This window comes from Falco peregrinus, chromosome 2 (genome assembly GCF_023634155.1).
Source record: "Falco peregrinus isolate bFalPer1 chromosome 2, bFalPer1.pri, whole genome shotgun sequence".
Lineage (NCBI taxonomy): Eukaryota > Metazoa > Chordata > Aves > Falconiformes > Falconidae > Falco > Falco peregrinus.
Window position 1 is genome coordinate 39,532,291 of NC_073722.1, and position 21,308 is coordinate 39,553,598.

At 44.7% G+C, this 21,308-nt stretch overlaps 1 protein-coding gene across 2 annotated transcripts in view; it reads right to left on the reverse strand.

Annotated features, from left to right (window-relative positions):
- SFXN5 (sideroflexin 5) overlaps positions 1-21,308 on the reverse strand; it is a 109,187-nt gene that overhangs the window by 28,732 nt on the left and 59,147 nt on the right. Inside the window, exons 9-11 of one of the 2 annotated variants that reach the window (XM_055797140.1) lie at positions 15,885-15,975; positions 10,425-10,540; positions 8,268-8,353 (exon numbers count right to left, since the gene is read on the reverse strand). In XM_055797140.1, coding sequence (XP_055653115.1) covers positions 8,268-8,353; positions 10,425-10,540; positions 15,885-15,975 — 293 coding nt within the window. Of the gene's footprint in view, positions 1-8,263; positions 8,354-10,424; positions 10,541-15,884; positions 15,976-21,308 lie in introns of those variants that run through there. The other variant, XM_055797141.1, reaches the window with a different exon arrangement.

A 21,308-nucleotide genomic window follows, 5' to 3' on the forward strand; every position in this document is an offset into this window, starting at 1 on the left:
CAATGTAGAGAGCAGATTTGCTGCTGGGTCATCAGCTATTTGCCTTAGTCCCAACACACATCTCTTCTCTGTCCATCCCAATCTTGAGAATGCTGATGCCTCACAGTCTCTGGCCATCAAATGCTGGCAAAGATCTGCTAGTTAATGCCTTTCCACTGTGGTAATAACATGGGAGCTTTCTTTGGGTCTAGGAAGGTACAATCAGATTACACTAAGTGCTAAACATCACTGGGGTTTAAAAAAGCATTCCTAATTCAGTGTGCACCGTTCACAAGGTGCCCACCAAAACCAAGCCAAGCAACCTTCCCACACCAGGGCATGCTGCTAGCCTGCTTTGGCACAGGCACATGTGATTTTGCAGGCATGTCTCCCAGTGCAGCCCGTGCCTGCAGCCAATGCAAGATAACAGATTACCTCAACCCCCCATCGGCTCCATGTTTGCTGCAGGCTACAAACACGCACCTGATGAATTATAACGGAGCAGCTGATGTGTGGGAACTTGTTACCCTGCTGTACGCTGTCTGTGTGTCTGAACATTCAGACTCTTCACCCTTTGCTAGCAATGCTTGCTGAAAGCTGTCTTCATCTTGAGAAGGTTTGGGTGAAGTGGGGAAGGAAAACAAGATTCAGAGACTTAACTCCTCCAGTACCTCAGCTCCTCACTAATAAGCTATTGAGATGGAGCTGATCCTATCAATTTGTGCTGTGAAATCCAAGCTTCTGTTCTCCAATATTTAGCTACTTTGTTTTGCATAGAGCACAATCTAACCTAAAAGACTCCTGCAGCAATCCACAAGGATTTTGTCTGAGTCAAGAAAGCAGGTCACCTTGCTCCACGCTCTTTAACAAACGCAATGTTCAAGAATTGCCATCAATAAGCTGTGATAACTAGTCCCTGGGATGCAGAAGGGCAACTCCTGGAGCGGATTTGTTCTCCTGCTTAAGCTGGCATGACCCACGAGAACCCTTGCTGAGCAAACCATATGACCAGCATCCTTCAAGACTCCTGGAGTACAGTTTAGAATCAAGACATCACTGCTTACACCACCCCTGATATCTTAATTTGGAAGCTGCACCCTCTTTAATTACTGCCCTGTTGGGGACCTTATAATCACCCAAGTAAAAACTCAACCAATTTAAAATGATCCCCAGTACAGCCCCCAGGTGTGATTTCCAGGAGTGCTTCAGACTCAGGCCAGTTCAAATTACAATGGCTAACCTCCTAATTAAGAAGAGTTATGGCTTGATTTAAAAAGTAGAGTGGATTAATTAACACATGTAGTGTAATGTCTTAATTGGGATTCAGATTCTAAAATTTGTGTGGTTCAGAATAAATGACTCATAATTAGTCAAGTGGTCCACTTTTCTTCTATCCCTAGGATCTCTGCTCTCGACACAGATCTCAGAAGAATATTAAGTTAAATATTGCATGCTGCATTTTGTTAGCTGTCAACTGCAATCAAAACCCTTCTTTTCACCCATTAGCCCCCCATTGGAAGTGAATGATTAGATGTTTCCAAAGGGTTTAACTGCAGAGTATTATAGCAGATGATAAATAAATAATATTAATAACCATTTGTTGAAGAGTGAATTAGTTTACAACACTGTCCTGTGTCCTCTGCCAAAGGGGTTTGATCAGGGATGCCTGAACATTTAGATCCCCCTGACAGCCCAACTTTGTCACTGGCATCTTCTGAAGCAGACTGCTACATTCACAAGAGCAAATATCATCTTGCCCTACCAGTAATTCTGCAGAAGTCTATGGTCATATGAGAACAGTAGTTTTACAGACTGTCACCATGTACTGGCCAGGCTCTGGTGAACTACACCTTGGTGCTCAGATTAGACAACACAGGACTGAAAAGTTTGCGCCAAGAGAAGTTCTCATTGGAAATCCACTTTTTTTAATAAAATTTTTTAGAAATAGGAAGACAATAATATGTATATTTTATTGTTCCCAATTTTAGAAGCCCAAGTTTTGGCACCAATGGTCTGCCTCACTAATATAAGTAAGTGATCCATGTTTATACATCGACCTTTGGATGCCAAAGAACGTGCATTTTTTCAGTACTTCCCTCCTCCTCTCTCTTTTTCCTTTTTTTTTTTTTCCAAAGATTTTTTTTCTTTACCTCCTTTCAAAAACCCCTAATGCCTACTCTTGCTGCAATTTGCCTTCATAAAATTTGCCTACCAGGTATTCAAAAGGCAGCAACACACTGGGGAGCTTCTGGCTTCCTGATCCTAGGTAGCGGTTACTGTTAACGGATATACCGAAAACAGCTAGACCTTAGGATAACTTTTCAATATGCATGAGCGTGCACGTACGTAGGTATATACACACACGCATACTTGTACAGACAGTACATCTGCTCCACAGAGACAGTGTGTTGTAGATCTTGTAAATACACCTTCATTCAACTTTCATCACATTGTTCATTAGTGGTTTAAATTTTGCATAATTTGGCAGCTGCCGCTGGCGTTTTTCAAGAGGTACTGTAATTTATTCCATATGGAAGTCAGTTGCTGTACTAAAAAGGAGTTATCAGGTTCAGTGAACCAGAGCTGTATTTGTCTAGAAGGAGGTGTCAGATGCTAAACTAAATATGACAGGAGTTAACCAAAGTCTCCCAGCTGACAGATTCTGTGGGGTTTCTGTAGTGTTTGGTATAAACAGGTTCAAAGCTAATATATACATCGCAAGACGCCGAGGATGACGGCAGGGTAAGAAAAGCGCTGGAGGCTGAAGCTGGGGGTATCCCGAGGCCTCCCAGGCTCCACAGAGCAGCCCCCGATGTGCAAACAAACTTTGAGGTCGTTGTCCTACCCCAGATGCCGGTTCTGCTGAGAACCTCCCACAGCCAGCACCATACCAAGTCTCTGCTTCAGAGAACCCGTCAGGTCTCTCTGCTGTTCTGCAGAGGGTGTTTCTCACTCCTTTGGGGTCATTTGGGGAATCCTGAGCTCTTCTAGTGACCAGTAACTCTGTCTGCTGTCCTCTCCAGCCAGGCCACCGCTGTCCTCACCAAGGAGCATCTCCTCCTCTTGGCTGTAGCCCCAGTGCCCCCTTCAGAGGACACACCAGATGCAAAGCAAATGAGGCTGGGGGATTTTTTGTGCTTGATTGACATAATTAAAGGAGCAGTTTCAATGTTTACTCTGGAAACAGCCACAGCAGTTTAAGGTGTCACTGCTGGCAGCTGTTTAGTTTAAACAAACTTCAGCAAGGGTTTAGCTGGACGGAGAGACTTTGCACTTCAGAGGAGGAAGAGTTCCTGTAGGAAACATTCTGCACACACTGTCAGAAGGCAATTATCTCCAGCAAAAGGCCCTGAGCATGAGGTCCAAGAGGGCCTCCTACCTCACACGCATTTCTACAGTGAAAAACATGGTTTAAGCTGATGAAAATGTCCATCCAGCACCACAAAACCATGGGCTGAGCACTGGCTATTCGTCAAAAGAATGCATTTTTCACTGTTAGACTGACTTAGCTAAGCCAGAGCAGCTCTGTAATGTTGATCCAGCCTGGGAGTATCCTAATTTTATGAGCCTTACAGGAAAACAGCGCTGACAACTACTATGCAAGGTTGCCGACATGCTGTGGCAGCTCTGCCATAAGATCAGGATGATGTGGAGATGAAGAAAGAGTAGAAACGCTCCTCTTACAGCCACAACTATTCGGCTGCCCACTCCTCTCTCAGCTCTTGCCTATTGCTGACAGTTCCAGCTTTCTCCTCCACAAACACTGCATGGTCAGCTCTAGGGCTTCCTCTTGTCTAGCCTGACATACATGAGCTCTTGAAGCCCAACCTCAGACTTCTGCTGCACTTCAGACCCTCTGAGGTTCCTTGCACTGTGAGGCAGAGAAGCCGGAGGATAAGGAGATAAGAAGAGCTTACGTTCTTTAATCTCCACTGCCAGCTGTTAGTTCAAAGCGTCCACAGCAGACACTGCTGGTGGACTGACCTTGTCCACCACTTCTCCAGACCACATGAACCAAGTACGACTGGATTTGGGCTCTCCCACCACAGGGCTCAGCCTACAGGGGAACCTGAGTTTGCACTTACACACAGACCTGGACAGTTACACATAGACCAGCTGCATGATGGGCTTCAACTCTGCAAGGAGTCAGAAGCTGGACAAAGACCACTGGAGAAGTCTTGGATGATGGTTGGGAGTAACCTGCACCATTTCCCAAATTTCATCATAACTACTAGACAAAAGGATTCACAGAAGCATCTGAATAAAGGGAAATGCCTGGGGGAGGAGAAGTCCAGCTTCATGCAGTGGTTGCAGTTGTCCCCACATCTCTGTGACATGGAGGTACTAACGGAGTTTCCATTGCCTGCTCCACAGTCAGCTACATCCCAAAGATGAATCTTCGTCTCATAGACAATGCAAAACCAATATTTTTCCGTATTAAAGTTGCCAATACAGATATTATTTATAAAACTTAAATGAGAATACATCTGCACAAAATAACTAACACCGTGTTCCCCGCATGGCATATGTAGTCTCAAAATAAACATTGATTCTATATGTTAGCTGCTTAAACAGAGCGTCCAAGCAGCAGGAAATGCATGAAACATCGGGAAAGAATGGCGCGCTGCGGAGCTCAGCAGTGGGAGGTAACATTGAATTACTTGGAGAGCAGAGAAGGCGGCCCTGGGAGTTAAAATACACAGCAGGCAAAGAGATGAGAGAAGCCAAGAGAGCTGAAAAAAATGGCACAAGAGACGAGAGAGGCAGCTGGGGGAGTTAAAACATGCAGATGGAGAGATGGCTGAGAGAGAGGAAAGACCTGGATCCAAGTGGAAAGACGACGACCAGGAACTGGCCACTTAAAATAAACTTTTTGAATACAGAGACAAAAAAGAGGGGGAGACTTTTCCATGAATCTGAAAACCGCTGCTGCAAGCACATAGCTTGCTCCTGGGTGATACAGCTCCCACCCAACTGCAGCACTGTCACCTGTTTCCACCCGGACTTAAACACAAGGCAGGAGAATCGCTCTCCTCCCTCGCCACAACCCCAAATGCAAATGACTTAGTAGAGGATCCAGATTGTGACTTTTGATTCCAGATCTCCAGCCTCCAAATAATAAGCCATCACTCTCATCTTTCTCATTTATAGACACTGTAAGGATTTCCATAAATAAATTGATAATGCACGCCTTGATATGACTCCCATTAAAAATGCCCTAGTCTAATTAAAATTCTACTAAATTTAAAAAGTTAAACTCTTTACCAAATGCTCCAAGTTTTTTTCCAAAATGAGGTTTCACCTCTGACTGTGTCCTGTGAGTCAACACGTGGACTGCAAATCCCTTGGCTATGGAAAGGGATGCTCACCATGTCAGGTGGACGCTTCCATGTCCTACAGCGACACCACCACCTCTAGCTGTGTGGCCAAACCCGCACCCCACTCCCTATCCCTGCTGTTTCTCACTCACAGGCTTCCAGGAATCCAAAGACATTTGATGGAAAATGAAACAGTAGGCACAAAGCTCTAAGGAGAATTTAGGCAGGCAAAAGCAGTGCCCACATATTTTTATATCTACAGAGTTTCATTTGGGGGTGGTAGGAAGAAAGTATTATCTCACAACCCCAAATTAAGCCCTCCTGTTAGTTAAAATGACGACTTTTACAAGACAATCTCCTGTATGTCCACATTTGTTTGACAGATAGAATTAGTTTCAGTAAGTCTTGCAGAGAGCACAGATGCATTTAGTAAAACTCATATCAATACAAGAAATTATGGTATCTCCAAGTACAAAGCAAATTTTACTGTTCATTTTGCTTAAGCTAGTGGATGTTTAGCAAGACCCATGATGGTCCTCAGCATTTGCTGTTGCAGACAATAATTTAGAGGTCAGTTTTTAGAAAACTTTGAATTTTTCATAGAATCACAGCACGGTTTGGGTTGGAAGGGACCTTAAAGCCCATCCATTCCCAACCCCCTGCCACCAGACCAGGTTGCTCCAAGCCCCATCCAGCCTGGCCTGGGACACTGCCAGGGATGGGGCATCCACAGCTGCTCTGGGCAGCCTGTGCCAGCGCCTCGCCACCCTCACAGGGAAGAATTTCTTCTTAATATCTAACCTAAATCTACCCTCTTTCAGTTTAAAACTGTTACCCCTCATCCTATCACTACAGGCCCCATTAAAAAGCCCCTCTCCGTCTTTCTTATCAACCCATATATAGTGCAATACAAGTATTTTTGCACATAAAGATTTTTGTCTTTTCATGTTAATAACCAGAATAGCAAAGATCCTCTGAATTACAGCAATAAAATAGTTTGTCCTCTGGGGTGATCCTTCTTGGATGAGCTAATCACTAATGCATGGCTAGACTGGAACCAGGGCCTGTGTGAAGCCAGCAGTAACACACGCAGCCACTTCAGTGCAAAGCCTCAGCGCAGCAAAAAGGCAAAAAGAAAGAGCTCTGTAGTAAGAACATCACAAATTGGTGGCATTTCTGAAGTGTCTGGCATGTGGACAGATGAAAACAGAAGTCCTTTAGACTGACAACAGCAAAGCAGCTTTGATGGGATTATAAAGGCTAGAATCACGCGTCTGAATTTGAAGCAGGGAAGCTGCCAAGATGCTGGGGTACAAAGATAAGTGACACTCCCTGTTCTTACATGTGACTTTGAGCAAGCCAAAGTAAGGTACTCCAGAGTAAGGTACTCAAGAGTAAGGCATGGTCACTCCTGAGCACCTCCCCATGCAGACCCTGCAGGGAGATCATGGGCTGGGGGACTGTGCAGGTGACACAGGGTCTTAGAGCAGGAAAGAGGCTGGAGAGCTTTTGTCAGGGAGGAGCATGAAGTGAAAATCAAATGCTCTGCACAAAATTAGGGGGACTGGAATCTACCCCTTGTCCTTGTGTGTCTCCAGCAGCCATCTCCAAAGAGTAGCTTTGCAGAAAATATTACTAAGACTGTGACCTGCCACAGGGAACCACCACAGTGCCTTTGAAAAAGAGAGGAAAACAGTCTATTTTGGCCAAAAAGGGCTGACAGACCTTACTTTATAGTTCCCAAAACAGAATCTGTTGCCCTGTTTCTTCCCACACTCAGCCCGTGGGAAGAAAAGATCTTGGTGATAGCCTCTAGGTGCTGCAGGGGTACCAGACTGTATCTACATTTTTAAATTTAGATCTTAAAAACCAGTCCCCAAATTTACAGAAAGAGCCCTGACCCTTCCCTTAAGGAAAGAAAATTGCCCAGAGGTGTTTCTATAAGGGTAAACAAGCCAACCAAAGTTATGGGTCAATCCCTAATCGTACTAATTGCTATTTACTTTGTCAATTGAGTGCTTTAGAGCAGCCATTATCAACAGATTTGTTTAAAGAGTGCTTCCAGCCTGGCTGTCTGGACAAAGGTAGCAAGCCCTTTTAGCATCCCCATCTTTCAATGCACTAATCAGTCTCCAGAGGTTGGCAAGGTTGATCCCCACCCCACGGATCATTCACACCGAATGAGCTGCTGATGGGAGCCCTAAGGAGCCATTGACACCCAACAGGTCCAAACTAGCTCACAGCATCTCTGGGCAGAAAAAGCAGAGGTGTTGGAAAGGGAGGTGGGAGAACGGCCAAGGGACGGGGCATTTTGGGGTTTTTTTGCTATTAAGAACTCTGATAGGAGGTAAGCGGACATGAAATAACCCTGCCTTTTCCCACCCACTCTCCTAGCACTGAAGCTCTGGAGACCTCTGCCAGGAGAGATTCTGACTTAAACAGTGATGGAAAGCAAATTTCTGCAGAACGTGTGAAGCATATATTCTTCTGGGGAAGTCCAAGCCACAGGATGTTATTGAAAGAGAGTACAAGTGAGTTCAAACAGGGCATAAGCAAATCCAACAGTGGCCGAGGTGCATGATCAGCAAGTCCCTACCCTCCCTGTAGCTGGCTGAGCATGAACCAAGACTTTTAGTCTGACCCCACGTGGCAGCTTGAGTATTTGTTAAGTGGAGGACTGAAAACTTATGGACACTTTTCCACTGAATTCAGAGTTTTGGCTCACAGTGACCCTACAGAATAGGGTTCTTTAAGCTGCTGGGGTCTCAGAAAAATGACTTAAAATAACCACATCAATATAACACTTCAACAGGCTACAACAATGGTCAAAAATGATGGAACACAAAAATTTTAATAAGCAAAAATGTCTTTGATGGACCAATGCTAAGAAATATCAATGAATAACACCTACTGAGGATCTTTTCTCCCTTCCTCTTGAAAAGCCCTCCCTTCATATTACCCAATACTTACTTTTCCAGTATGGACATAATAATTGGAGGTAGAACCAGTATAGGCATTGGCAGGACGACTCTAGTCAGGGCTGTTTCTATCAGTGCCTGAAAAAGAAAAACAAACAAACCCAAGACATTTAAAACAAATCTGAGGAGGTACCTGCACTGAGCAATCAATGCGTGGGCTCAGGAATGGCTTGGCTGGCCTTCCTTGTGTTGCATATGTGAATGAATGTATCAACACACACTTTCAACTTTGCTATCAGCTATTCGTATACACTCTATTTTCACTCTTTTGCTACAAACCATGGGCTGCAGCCCATGCTTGGCCACAAATCCAGCGGAATAAACAGAGACACCTAATAGCTTCCCTGATTTCACTTTATTTGACCACAAGTGCTCAAACATCTCTGCATACTCCTATGCAATCATGTTAGTGCTGCCTGGAGGAAGGGAGGCAAAACAGCTGCCTGAAAGATGTAAGATGAAATGGGCTGTGCAGGAGCTCCAACCCTTCCTCCACGAGTTTCAATTTCAATTACATGCTGAGGGAATGCAGCACCTTAATTTGCCTGCTCCAAGACTTGTTTCTGGGTTTTAATCACTGGTGGTTTATTGCAAAATGTTGCAACACACAGGTCTCTCCTCTCTTAGAAAAACGCCTGACTGGAACTACGGTTGTCTTTCCACTGGCGCTTTCTCCCTGGCAAGATTCACCAGGAAGCAGCAAACAAAGTAGCACGATACATATACATATGAATTACCCTGAGATGAGACCTAGAGAAGATCATGGGCACACTAGCAAGGTGTAGAACCACTACTGTCTTTGAACACTTTTACCTCTTTGAACCACCTTTGTCAGCACCCACCTGGGATGCCCCAAGCGCTGCGATCACGCACGGGGCTTTGGCAGATGTAGGCAGAGGGTAACTGTGGATTTTGGAAGGAAATGCTGAAACTTGTCAGGCTTGAGAGCACTCGATCCTTCCAAACTGGGAGAAGGTCTCAGAGAGGCACAGAGTGTTATGCTACAGATCTGCCAAAATTTACATGACAAAACCCAGTCCTAAACTATTCAGGAAGAAGAATTGGGATTAGATGGCAGCTGAGCAGAAGTTCTCAGAAGTCCTGAATATATGTTTAAACTCCACCCAAATCACACTTACAGTACCTTCCCTTTTAATATTTATTTTCTATGTTGTCTGTCTTCCCCTGGACCATTAGGATGGAGAGGGGAAGCTGGGTCCTGAAGCCAGTTAATGTAAGTGAGAAAAACTGGCTCAAATAAGTATCTCCGAGCCCTTCAACAGATTGTTTTAATCTCCTTGTTAAACAACAATATGGAGAGATATTAGAGATCTCCCATTTCTTGCCGAGGACTGTAAATCTGTACATTAATTGCTGTCTATGAAGTGCCTTAAGAGCCTTGGACAGAAGGAGCGAGAGAAATGCCAAGCATTATATTATTAACTCCTCTGCCTGGGCGTGTGCTTTGGTACATGCTTTACATTTCAGATTAAAGCCCACTTGGAAACAACATGCCTCAGACAATCAGATGATGCTCAGAAGACAAAACTGTGTAAGAAGGGAAGAAAAGGGAATAATTGCAGGCAGATGGGAGAGAGTATGAAGTTACGGGGGGAAAACAAGCCAGGTGTTAGGACACAGATAAAAACATCTGGTTACCCTCACAAAGCTTTGGTTAGTAATTGTTAATGCAGTTTTGACGTGGCAAGGGTTAAAAAGCTATTCAGCTTGAAAATGAAGTCTTCCTCATTTAGAAAAAGGTGTAAGTTATCTTTGCTTCGTATTCAACATGAACTGCTTACAAGTTTCCACAAAGAAATCCTATGGCTGTGAAAGCATCAGGGTAGTACAGGATCTTCCTGATGTCAATCTGTACCCTTCCAGTCCATCAAGGTCAGTCACTGAACGTGCCTGCATGACACGAGCCTGTGTCCACCAGCACGCTCAGTTTTGTGACTACATAACTGCACATGTGGGCACAATGCAGGCATTAAGTTTTGCCACTTCATTCTTCCTGCATGATAGGTAAAGCTCATCTATTCCTAGCTCCTTCAAGTCATTGATTCTTACATCTGTGGCATGTTGAAGCTAAAAGCCAGTTGTGTACAAGCTCACCCAAGTGCTCACCAGGGACATCGCAGGTACATACATGTTTTGCAGCAATTCTAGAAGACCCAACAATGTTTCCGTTATTGTCCAAGACGTCAATTCCTTCTTCCAGTTCTGTGTGCCTCATCAGGACAACATTGCAGATATTGGCACTAGCTGAGGATGAGAAAAGCACGATGATTAGCAATGCAGCCCTGGTCAATACCAAATGGCAGGCTTCTGTTCGCCGTGACAACCATTCAGCTTTGCTTGCATCAATCTGCCAAGAAGTTTCTGCAAGTCAAGGAGCCACTCTTACATCAAGACAAAGATGTGACTCTTAAGAGGAGAATAATAACCAAGAACATTTTCTTTTACTTGCAAAGGGATCTGCTGCCACAATCAGAAACATACTGATGCAAACAAATACCAGTGTTTCCAGATGCTGGTGTTTGCACATGCTCCCACCTTCCATACTGATCCTTCACCCAACATTCTGATCTACTGAGTCAAAACAGGTTCTTGCACAGGGCTGCCACTTGGTCTTGGCCAACCAGGCACTGCTGATTGACAGCTGCCTCTTCTGACGGTACATCCCAGAGCTGGTCTTAACTCACTAAGACAGCAGACAAATTCTTCTTAAATAACAGATTTTAGCAGGTATGATGGAAACACACTCCAAGGGATTTCACTGAGCTATGAAGGACTGCTTAGATCTGAGCTCTTAAGAGGATAGAATTATTATATTTTTTTTAATCAAATAAGACAAGGTTGGGTTGCTTCCACAGCCACATATCCCATTAGTGAGGGTCCTACTGACTATTTGCCTCTATTTCACATGTTTCAGGGTCAAATGACTCTATGGGCCTATTTTCTAGACTTATAAACCCATTTCTTTGCTTTAATGATATTTTTCTGGACTATGACACAAACCAGCAATGTTTTGGACATCTCTGGCTTCCAACAGACATTTCTCAGATCTCAGCTCTGCATTCATGGCAAAGGTGAAAGCAGGTCTGGAACCTTTTCTGACAACTCCCCCCTTGCCCAGCCTGTGGCTTTTGTAGTCTTCTCAAGATCACAAAATCACAGCACGATTTGGGTTGGAAGGGACCTTAAAGCCCACCCAGTCCCACCCCCTGCCACGGGCAGGGACCCCTCCCACCAGTCCAGGTTGCTCCAAGCCCCGTCCAGCCTGGCCTTGGACACTGCCAGGGATGGGACATCCACAGCTGCTCTGGGCAGCCTGTGCCAGCGCCTCGCCACCCTCACAGGGAAGAATTTCACCCTTATATCTAAACTAAATCCTCCCCTCTTTCAGCCTAAGGCCATTCCCCCTTGTCCTACCACTACATGCCCTTGTGAAAAGCCCCTCTCCAGCTTTTCTGGAGGCCCCTTTAGGTACTGGGAGATGCTCTAAGGTCTCCCCGCAGCCTTCCCTTCTCCAGGCTGAACCCCCCCAACTCTCCCATATCCTGTCCCCACAGCAGAGCTGCTCCAGCCTCTGACCATCCCTGTGGTCCCCTCTGGACTCTCTCCAATAGGTGCGAGACCAGATAGAGACAACCCCAAATTCTGCTCCTCAAGTAACATGTTAAGAGTTGGGGTTGAGAAACACTCTTCCCAGGTGCAGCTCCTCTCCTGGGCCCAGGCACTTCTTAAGTTCTTCCAAGGAAAAGCTGTTACTCACTGCAAAAGTTTTGGTTTTGATAAACTGCCACTTTCCAGCAAACTCCCCCCCTACATTTTGTTGCAAACTTTCCAGCCAGAACTAATACAAACCCACTGCAAGTACCACTGCTTCCAAAAATGTGTTTCTGTACTTCTTGATGGGTTAATATTCACTAATTAATCTCAATTCATGTCATATAACAAATGTCTAATTTTTTGAGGGTGGTGGGTGGGTGAGCCCTATACAAATGCAGCTCTCTGCAATCAAGGATGATTTGTGGTGACAAATGCTCCTTACACTTGAGAATAAGAGGAACATACACACACGCACACTCTGTCTCTCTCTTTAATATTCAAACTACCGGACCACTCTTTCCATCTATCAAAATATCTGTGTTACCAACCCTTCAGCTCCTTAATCCAAGATAAAAAAGAAAAGAAGCATTTCATTTAAAGCAAGTTTAGCCCCCACCCCCCTTTTTTTAACACATGCCCCATCCTTCTAGCTATCAGTCAAGACTGAAAATATAAAAATACGCCAGAAGAGATGCTCTGGCCAAATCGGGATGCACCGGCACAAGGCTCTTGAAAGACTCATGATGGAGTGTCCAAACCTGAAGCTCCCACCACAGTTAGATGCTTCTCCAAGTCTCTGGATCCTATTAGGATTTCACTGACCACTTCCCAGATTCAAAACCTGATTCCAGCCCATTTGTCTGAGACAATCAACTGTCTTAGCTGCTCCTATTCAGCTTTCTGAGAAAACAGAAAATGCTGTTAATTATGGGTAAACTTGGATTTTATGGACAATTCAAATAGAGAGGGGAATGAAAATGAATAAATATACGTGTGGACAATTTGATTTTCAGAATCTGGAAAGAAATTGTGGTAATATAGCCTGGAAACTACTTCTGTGAAAACACTTAGTGACATATTGGAAACTGGTTCAGACACAAAAGCAATCCACTACCCTACTTCTACATGTGTATATATATTCTTTCTAAATAAAGGTGTCCTCCACACACTATATACGTCCTTGTGCACCGCCTAATCACATTTAACGATTTTAACCCTACCTAAAAAAAAAACATCCAAGGGGAAGAAATCCTTCATCCTCCTCACCTCCCTTCCCTCCAAAAAATATCTTTCTACCAGCTTTAACTTCCTTAGGACCAAGTTTGAGATATACCTTTGGGGTTTTCTGTGGGTTTTTTAGCCATGTATAAAGCACATCACCACCAGCGACACCTCTTACCTTCATGACAGCTATCCACACCCAGTGCTTGGGAAGGAAAGAGTAAATTTGATTTCCTGCAGTAACCCATGGCATTGATATCCTTCACCACCTACGCTCTGAGAGAGGGTCAAGCTCTTTCTTGCTCAAATTCAGGGATCATGGCTCTCCAGAACACAGTGCTGATGCACTCCTTCCCCACTCCTGTTCTCTTCATGAAGAACAACTTCACCACTCAGGTGATGCTCCAGGGTGGCCAACACCAAGCACGAGTCCCTTGTACATCAAGCCTGCCACTGGCTATGCAGAGCCTTGGCCATTTCCATGAGGTGTTCCACCTGGCTTGGTTTCCTGGATCCATCTCCTGGGGCTGGGGAGTATTTTTTAGGACAACTTGTGATTTTCAGCTACTACAAACTACCTTTGGGGGAGAGCAAGGGGACAGCCCAACCTCCTAGCACCCTGCTCCAGTCCCACCAACCACAACATGGGGATCAGAGCCTGGGACAGCTACCTACTGTCCACAGTTTGTTATCACAAGTGAGGTCTGGAAGCCCCTGCAGATACACCCCCATGCCCTGTACTCATCTCAGGGTCCCATAGTGAAAGTGGGATTTCAAGGAGGAATCACCTTTTGTTAAATATGCCCTACAGGCAGCATTTCTACAGATATGGTTTAGTTTATCAAGCAAACCCAACAGTTACATGACCCACAGAAGACAGACAGAACATGCAGAGCACCTCTGAGGGCAGCAAGACCCACAGACCAGCTTTCCCAGCCTACCCCAGCTTCCCAAAGCTTTACAAAAGGCTTTATGAACACCTCTCCTAGGAGTCTGGTTGCCTTCTACCCAAGCAGTAGCTGCACTTCCCCAAGTCTCCATCTCTCATGACCCCTTAGGATGAGAGACCATAAAGCTTTGATGCATATCTCTAGTTTTCCAGCTGCTATCAACAAGCATAGCTCAGCCAAGGCCAGTGTGAGAGGGAGGCAAGGGTGGGCCAGGGGAAAGCTGCTTAATGGTAGCGGAGCAAAAGCTTTACACTAGCTTACATCTGGCTTTTCATGTAGAAAATGCAAAATTCTGCCCTTTTCCTGGGGGCTGTGGTTCACAAGCAATGGGAAGATGCATCTTAATTAAACAGTTTGTCCAGGTCTGAAAACCCGTAACTCGCAGCTTTCAAAACCACAAAACAGCAATTAGTGGGAGGATTCCTGATGTCCTGGCACATAATGAAGCACGACAGTACACCAATAAAATAAGAACTAGAGAATTAATTGCAAGCTAAACAAATTAATTACGGCTCCTCAATCAATGCCAACACAAGTGCAACCTCTTTCTCCTTACACCTTGGTATGAAAAGAGATCAACCCGGCAGCAAAGACTTCCCGCATGCATCTCTGACAAACCCAGCCTCAGAGCTGTCTCACAGGTCTTGTGCTTACCTCTAGTACCCTCTTGGTTATAAAAATCAAAAGAAAGCTGAAAGCCTCTAAAATTATATTCCAGGGAAGTTCCAGAAAAAAAATAACAACATCCACAGATCCCCTATGTACAAGCAAAGTGCTCAGAAACAAGACTGAGTGCAACCTACAGACCACAGTCCCCAGCACCCCCTGCTCCGCACACAGGGCAAGCAGCTGTTTTTCTGGCAGAAAAGGGAAATAAAACACAGCAACTTGGGAACTGAAGGCTGAAGTGTCAGAGCAACCAGTCTCTGTGAAAAAAGGAGCAGAAAGCCTGGAGAAACTGAGAGATAGCTAGGTAAAAAGGCTCAGCATCCTCAAGTGAAGCTCTGAGGACATGGCCCTTGCACAGCAAAAGAAAAAGCATAAAGGACAGTTTTGCATTAACAGAGTTGAAAAGGGACTTGCAACAGCAAGCAAACCCACTTTTTTTTACTCATTTCCTCCATGCTTGGACAATTTCTGCACCATCTTTATAAACAGCCAAGCTTATATAAAAAATTACACTAGTGTCACTGGTGATTTCTTCACAGCTAAAATAACTCATCATTCGCTGAACATTGTAACCACAGGCTTCAGCAAAGGCTGAGTCCAGTGTGTCCCTCACCTCAGACACTGAGCAGTTAACTGATAAAATGCAGAAGGGTTTATTTTGTGCTCCAACAAGCCAGCAGCAGTCTTAATTGTTCACACACTTTGGTCTTCTTTTAATCATTGGCTCTTAAAAATCTGTATATATGGAGTAGAAGCATTTAATTGCATTTTTATTGTAAAAACCCCCTAATGCTACCGCTTATTTGAACATTTGACTTGATTCAAACCAGATCTTGCAAATTAAACGCTCTCAGATTTGGGCAGATGAGGACCAGTCAATGCTAATCACTTCTTAAACTGCTTGAAAGTGGAAAGTGCAACTTGATAAAGCCTCGTGAGCTGTCTCTGCCAGCAGCTTTGCATCGTTTTCCTACTGAAATGTTGCTTTGCACCACCCCATCGCTGTCTACACTGACTCAGGGACCCACCACAGAGGGTAGCAGTGATAGAGTAAAGCAGATAGGCAGGAGTTAGGTGTCCATCCCAGTGGCTTTTAGCCACCCATAGGTTTACACCCAGCACTTTGAATATAGAGAAAAGGCATTCTTTCTTACCGACAGCAGGGAATGGCACAAACCTCTGGATCAAGAGACGAGTGGCAGGGGTAAACTTGTTTGCTCTCTGAACCAGAACATTAAGGCCCACCTTCGAATAGAAAAAAAACAAAAACAAAACAGAGAAGCATTAACATTTAGCTAAAAGGAACAGAGCAGATGCCACAGCTTGCAGACAGCAGCAGAGCTCTTCAGGGGGACAGATTAGGGTCTCTCCCCATGCAGAAGCATTTGAGAACCAACACCCCCCACACACACACTGCAGGGTTTAGCTGTGCTGCGTTCAACCCTTTATTCAATTGAAGGGTTGAACCCAACTGTTGGGCTTAAATGAAGGGTTGAACCCAACTGTTGAGTTGAACCCTGCTGTTGAGTTGAACCCAACCATTGGGTTTAAATGAAGGGTTGAACCCAACCGTTGGTTGGTAGAACACAAGCTAGAAACCACAGCAATGCTGTTCAGTCCTTCTGGAAATGCCCCTAGTTTCATTTTTACCCAGTTTACTAGCATTTTCCCCATCCAGTACAAAATCATTGGGGCTGGGAGTCCTCTCCAGTTTTTTCCTAGTCCTCTCCTTTCCTAGTTCCAGCTAGGAAAAAAAAAATACCAGTGGCGATGGTTGGCCCAATACAATTCATTCCTCCTCCCAGGGTCTGTGCAAACTACACCACCCCACTCTAATGCAAACATTTGGGCTACAAAGGAGCTATTAATGGAAACAACAGATAGCAGGCAGTTTATTATAACCATGGATGATTTTTTTGTTGACTCCTCCAACACTTGAATAATGCAGAGCTCTCCACAGTTTTTCAAGGATCTAAGTCATTGCGTATGTTAATATAAACAGCACGGAGGAGAGTTGCTGCCTCGTAAGTCTCAGTGTGGTTGGATAGTAGTGATAGTCAGAGAATTTCCATCAAATTTTGTTTCAAGCAGAACTGGGGTTATTAATTAAACAAACCTATTCACAGGGAATGACTTTTGTCTTCAAATTACTTTCCCTCACAATATTTTCTCTTCTTCATCCGAAAAATCCCAAACACGCAAACAAAACCCAACAGCCCCAAACCGGGAATTTTAGGCTGAAAAGGGAAGTCTTTAGCAATGCCTGGCCAAAAATTTTTCAGCCAAATGTGCAGTAAAATTTAAAAAAAAAATCAGCCAAAGCCAAAAAGCTGCCAGCAAATAGTGATTTGGGGGCTTTTTTTTTTTTTTTTAAAAAAAAGAAAATAAAATAAAAGAAAAGCATAGGAGAACATATTTTACAAGTTGCTACATTATACATGCATCTGCAGTGCATCTCGTCTTTTTGGAGGCTGAGGGGAAGATGTTGAGAAGCACAACTGCTGGGTAAGACCTGCATATGTAGAGTGCTGGTTTTCAAAACCCATGGAGTGTTTCCAGAGCCCCACAAGGCTTTCACCAAGACCCCCAGGCACAAACCTTTCCTCCTCTTCTTGGTCACCGTGACTCTAGCGCTGAGCCCAAAAGAACCACGGTGGTTCTTCTTAGTCTGGTAAAAATGAGGGGTTTGTCTTAATCTTTTTCCCCCTCAAAAATGTCTGATTTTTTTTTTTTTTTTTTTTTTTTTTTTCATTTCCCAAGTGCTGGGATGCATATTTGCAAAATCTGAATGCTTCCAGAAACTGTAAAGCGATCTAAAATGTGTGGCTTCAAGAGTAAAGGTAAGACACCTCCTAAGCCTGGCTTTGCTGGTACTGCCCCATGGATTCAGGTATTTATAGCCTGGATGCAGTTCATCTGTGTGGATGACAAATTCTGTAGGGTTTGCGGCCTCTGCTTGTATGTAGGTTTGATGGAAGGATTTGACCGTGAAGTGGAAGAGCAGCAGCTTTTGAAACAAAAAAGATGAGTCTGGGAGAGACACCGCTGTGAGGCTAGTGGTAATAAAAGCATTTTACTTTCAGATTCAATTTGGTGCTGCAGATGAACTCGCTCCTCCACTTAGAGCGACCACCCTGCTGTGACTATGAAATTAAATGTTGCTACAGATTTAAAATCAAATCTCCCAAATTCCCAACACGAGGACTAGATTTAGGGAACTAATGAGGGTTTATTTTTTACAGTTTTGAAATTGCTTTAGCCAATCTGTGAACTCTTTCCTGCAGGTCCATGAAACAGGATGAGGGGAAACTGGTCAAGGAGAGCATCCAACAATGAGCAGGTACTCCTCAGCATCAGACCACTGTAAGCAAAAGGGCCATCAACAAGGACAGCTCAGTAAGTTTAATTCCTAGAGGATGGCCAAAAAACATTGACTGTCAAGGCAAATTCATCACTAAGAAAACAACCGCAGGAGTATTATTATCATCACCCTGCCTACAGCCTGAGTCACAGATCTGGGATCTACAACACTGGCGCTGTACAAACACGTAACAGAGAGTCAGGTGGGATTCATCACACCAAACATGGTGGAATCATAAAATCACAGAATTATTTAGGTTGGAAAAGACCTTTAAGATCATTGAGTCCAACTGTTAACCCAGCACTGCCAAGGCCACCACTGAACCATGTCCCCAAGCACCACAGCTATGTGTTTTTTGAACACCCTCAGGGACAGTGACTCCCACCCATCCCCAGGCAGCCTGTTCCAGTGCTTGACAACCCTTTCAGTGAAGACATTTTCCTAATATCCAATCTAAGCCTCCCCTGCCACAACTTGAAGCTGCTTCTTCTCATCCTACAGGCTCCTTTTGCAGCCCAGCACAGAGAAATGAGCCTTTTTAAGGGTTTTTATTTTCTTCCCAAGACAGACATTTACAGGTGCTCACATGAAATGCCTCCAACAGTTCCCATTCATCCCAGCTGACTATCAAAGGAGTCCAGGCACGCAGCTCAGATGAAGATATCTACACAGATGAAGATATCTACACTGGTGACGTCTCAACTCAGGCAAGACAAGTGCAGTGGGAGCCCTGGGCACTGATTTGCAGTACTGGTTTCAGTGCAGTACTGGTTTGGGATATTCCTGCACTGTGACTCAGACTAGGGGTTAAATCCAGCTTTTTACAAATTGCCTGTTTTTCTGAGGTTTCTTTCTCCAGAGCACTTCTTCAACCTGGCTGACAAAGCATCCCAACAAGCTAGGGGAAACTGGGCACGGAGGACACATTACACCACAACAGGTGCTACCCTCCTGCAACACAAAACCAGGGCCGAACGCTATCAATGAGAGAGCAACCTTACTCACAGCTCTACTATGCCTCCGGCAGCACTCTGCCCTTCCTCACTCACTCCCTTTTCTTCAAGTGCTGATAATTCCTCCTATTTATTTTGCTTTCAGCATCAACATTATTTTAGAAGGACAGAGGTATGATGCTGCTGTACTTGAAGCCATACCATCAGACACTGTCACAGTGACTGCATAACAATAAACCAAGATTTCTGTTTCCTTTTCTCTTCCTTATTGATTTCTAAGTTCTGACCTCATGTCCACCAAGACATGAATTTTAAAACCACAGGAATTTTTGAAAAAATCCTTTTTATTTTTCTTTTATGACTACTAGGATTTTTGAAACCTGAGAGATGGCTTTTGAATGCCTGAAGTTGGCAACAACTGAGCCTTTTGGTGAAAGTCTAACCCTACACCTATTAAACCAGTTATAGAGCAGTAAATACATCACCAGTTATTTCACTGAATTTTGAGAGGGATTTTTTTTTTAATAAAGGAATATTAGGAGTCCAGCAAGCCAGGTGGACATCAGCTGGTAGACAACACCACCTAAACATTGCTGAGCAGCTCTCTAGACCTCATTAACAGCGTTGGTGAGATCTCCACTGATTTACGGGATTGTACTTTCCCAGGTTCTAGTAGCATTGGGGCAATCCTGACTATTGCAGTTGGAGCTGGATGCTCCAAGTGACCTAGAAAGTCAACATCGAAGGAAGGAATGGCTCCAAAGCAGCTCATCCTTCAGCCCTCATATCACCAGATTGCTGAATTAGAACACTAATTGGATCTGATGAGTTCCATACAGCCGAACTGAAGAAAAGAGCATTAGGAGATGGAAGGAAAAAAAATCATTCATTAGGGCTGAGAGGTGAAGATGGAGGCAGAGAGATGGAAAACCGGGCTGTTTACCAACTGGAGCTTTACCAAGTCAAGGAGAACAGAATGGATAAGTGTAAGGGAAGGGGAAGCAATAACAATCTGAGTGGAGAACGATGTTAGAGAGAAGAAAGAGTAAGGAAAGGAGGGAACTTGAGTGATCCCCAAGATGACTGCAGAAGGGATGACTGCAATAGCCCCACGGTTGGATGCTTCAGTGGAAGAAAATGGTGTAATCTCGTGAAAGCAGCGAGATTGCAGGAGAGAGACGAGTAGGACAAGAGAGGATTAATGCTGATGAGACAAACTTGATTTGGCAGATGATGGAGAAAGGAGGACAGCAGGGGCCCCATGCCCAAGACAAGAGGTGGATTGTTTTATGATCAAGTTTTCTCTGCATCTGGATCCTGCCCAGAGGCAACACCACACCTAGGTGCTTGGGACTGGGCTGGGGCATAAAGAAAAGGCACAGATCAGAACAAATTTGCTGGAAATGAAGACATACCAGTGAAATGAGAGAAAACGCTGCAGAGTTTGGAAGGTGGCAGTCAGCGATGCTGCCACGCACTCAGGAGCCCAGAGGCAGGGTGATGGGCACTGGGTACCTTCTCAGTGCATACCACATCTTTGCCTCCACTACACCAAAGGCTTGGGGCTGTGCCTTTGGAAAACGGCTGCTACAGCTCCAGTGAGTTATGTGCTTAATGGAGGAATCACCGGGCTGGATTTCCAGTCTGAGTGATCACACCACTCCCTTCTGCTGTCTTCTGGTATCTGGACTTGGTATCTGAATCATTAGAGCACAGGCAGCTTTTCAGCACAGGTATCCAGAGTTTAGAGCTGGGCACCGCTCCATTTAAAAACTTCAACCAGCAAACAAAAGTTTATCACCAGCTCCTCCAATCTACTGTGACTTTCCTCCTGCTCCTGGCTCCCCACAACAGTTCACCTCTGAGAAGGTGCCTGGCCATGCTCCATCCCCTCCCATCCCTCGTCCTACTTTGCACCGACTTCCTTCAGCTTCTAAGTGTTTCTTGACCGCCCTAAGTGGCAGATAGTCCTGAGGGCAGTGGGTGGCCTCCTGCACTGTCTCACAAGCTGATTACGGGCATCACACCAAATTCACAGGCTGTCAATGCTGCCGCTCCACACGGCTCACAAACAATTATCAGGAAGAAGGAGCTGGGATTAGAAAAAACCACAGGGGCACCTCCACCTAGAGAAGAGAGTGAAAAATTGCATATGTGTGTGTGTGTGTGTGTGAGTTGTGTGCAATGGGAGCGGGAAAGGAGGAACAACACGTGGCTAGTGGCACAGATGGTACGGGAAGGAGCAGGGTTGCTGCCCCGGAGCA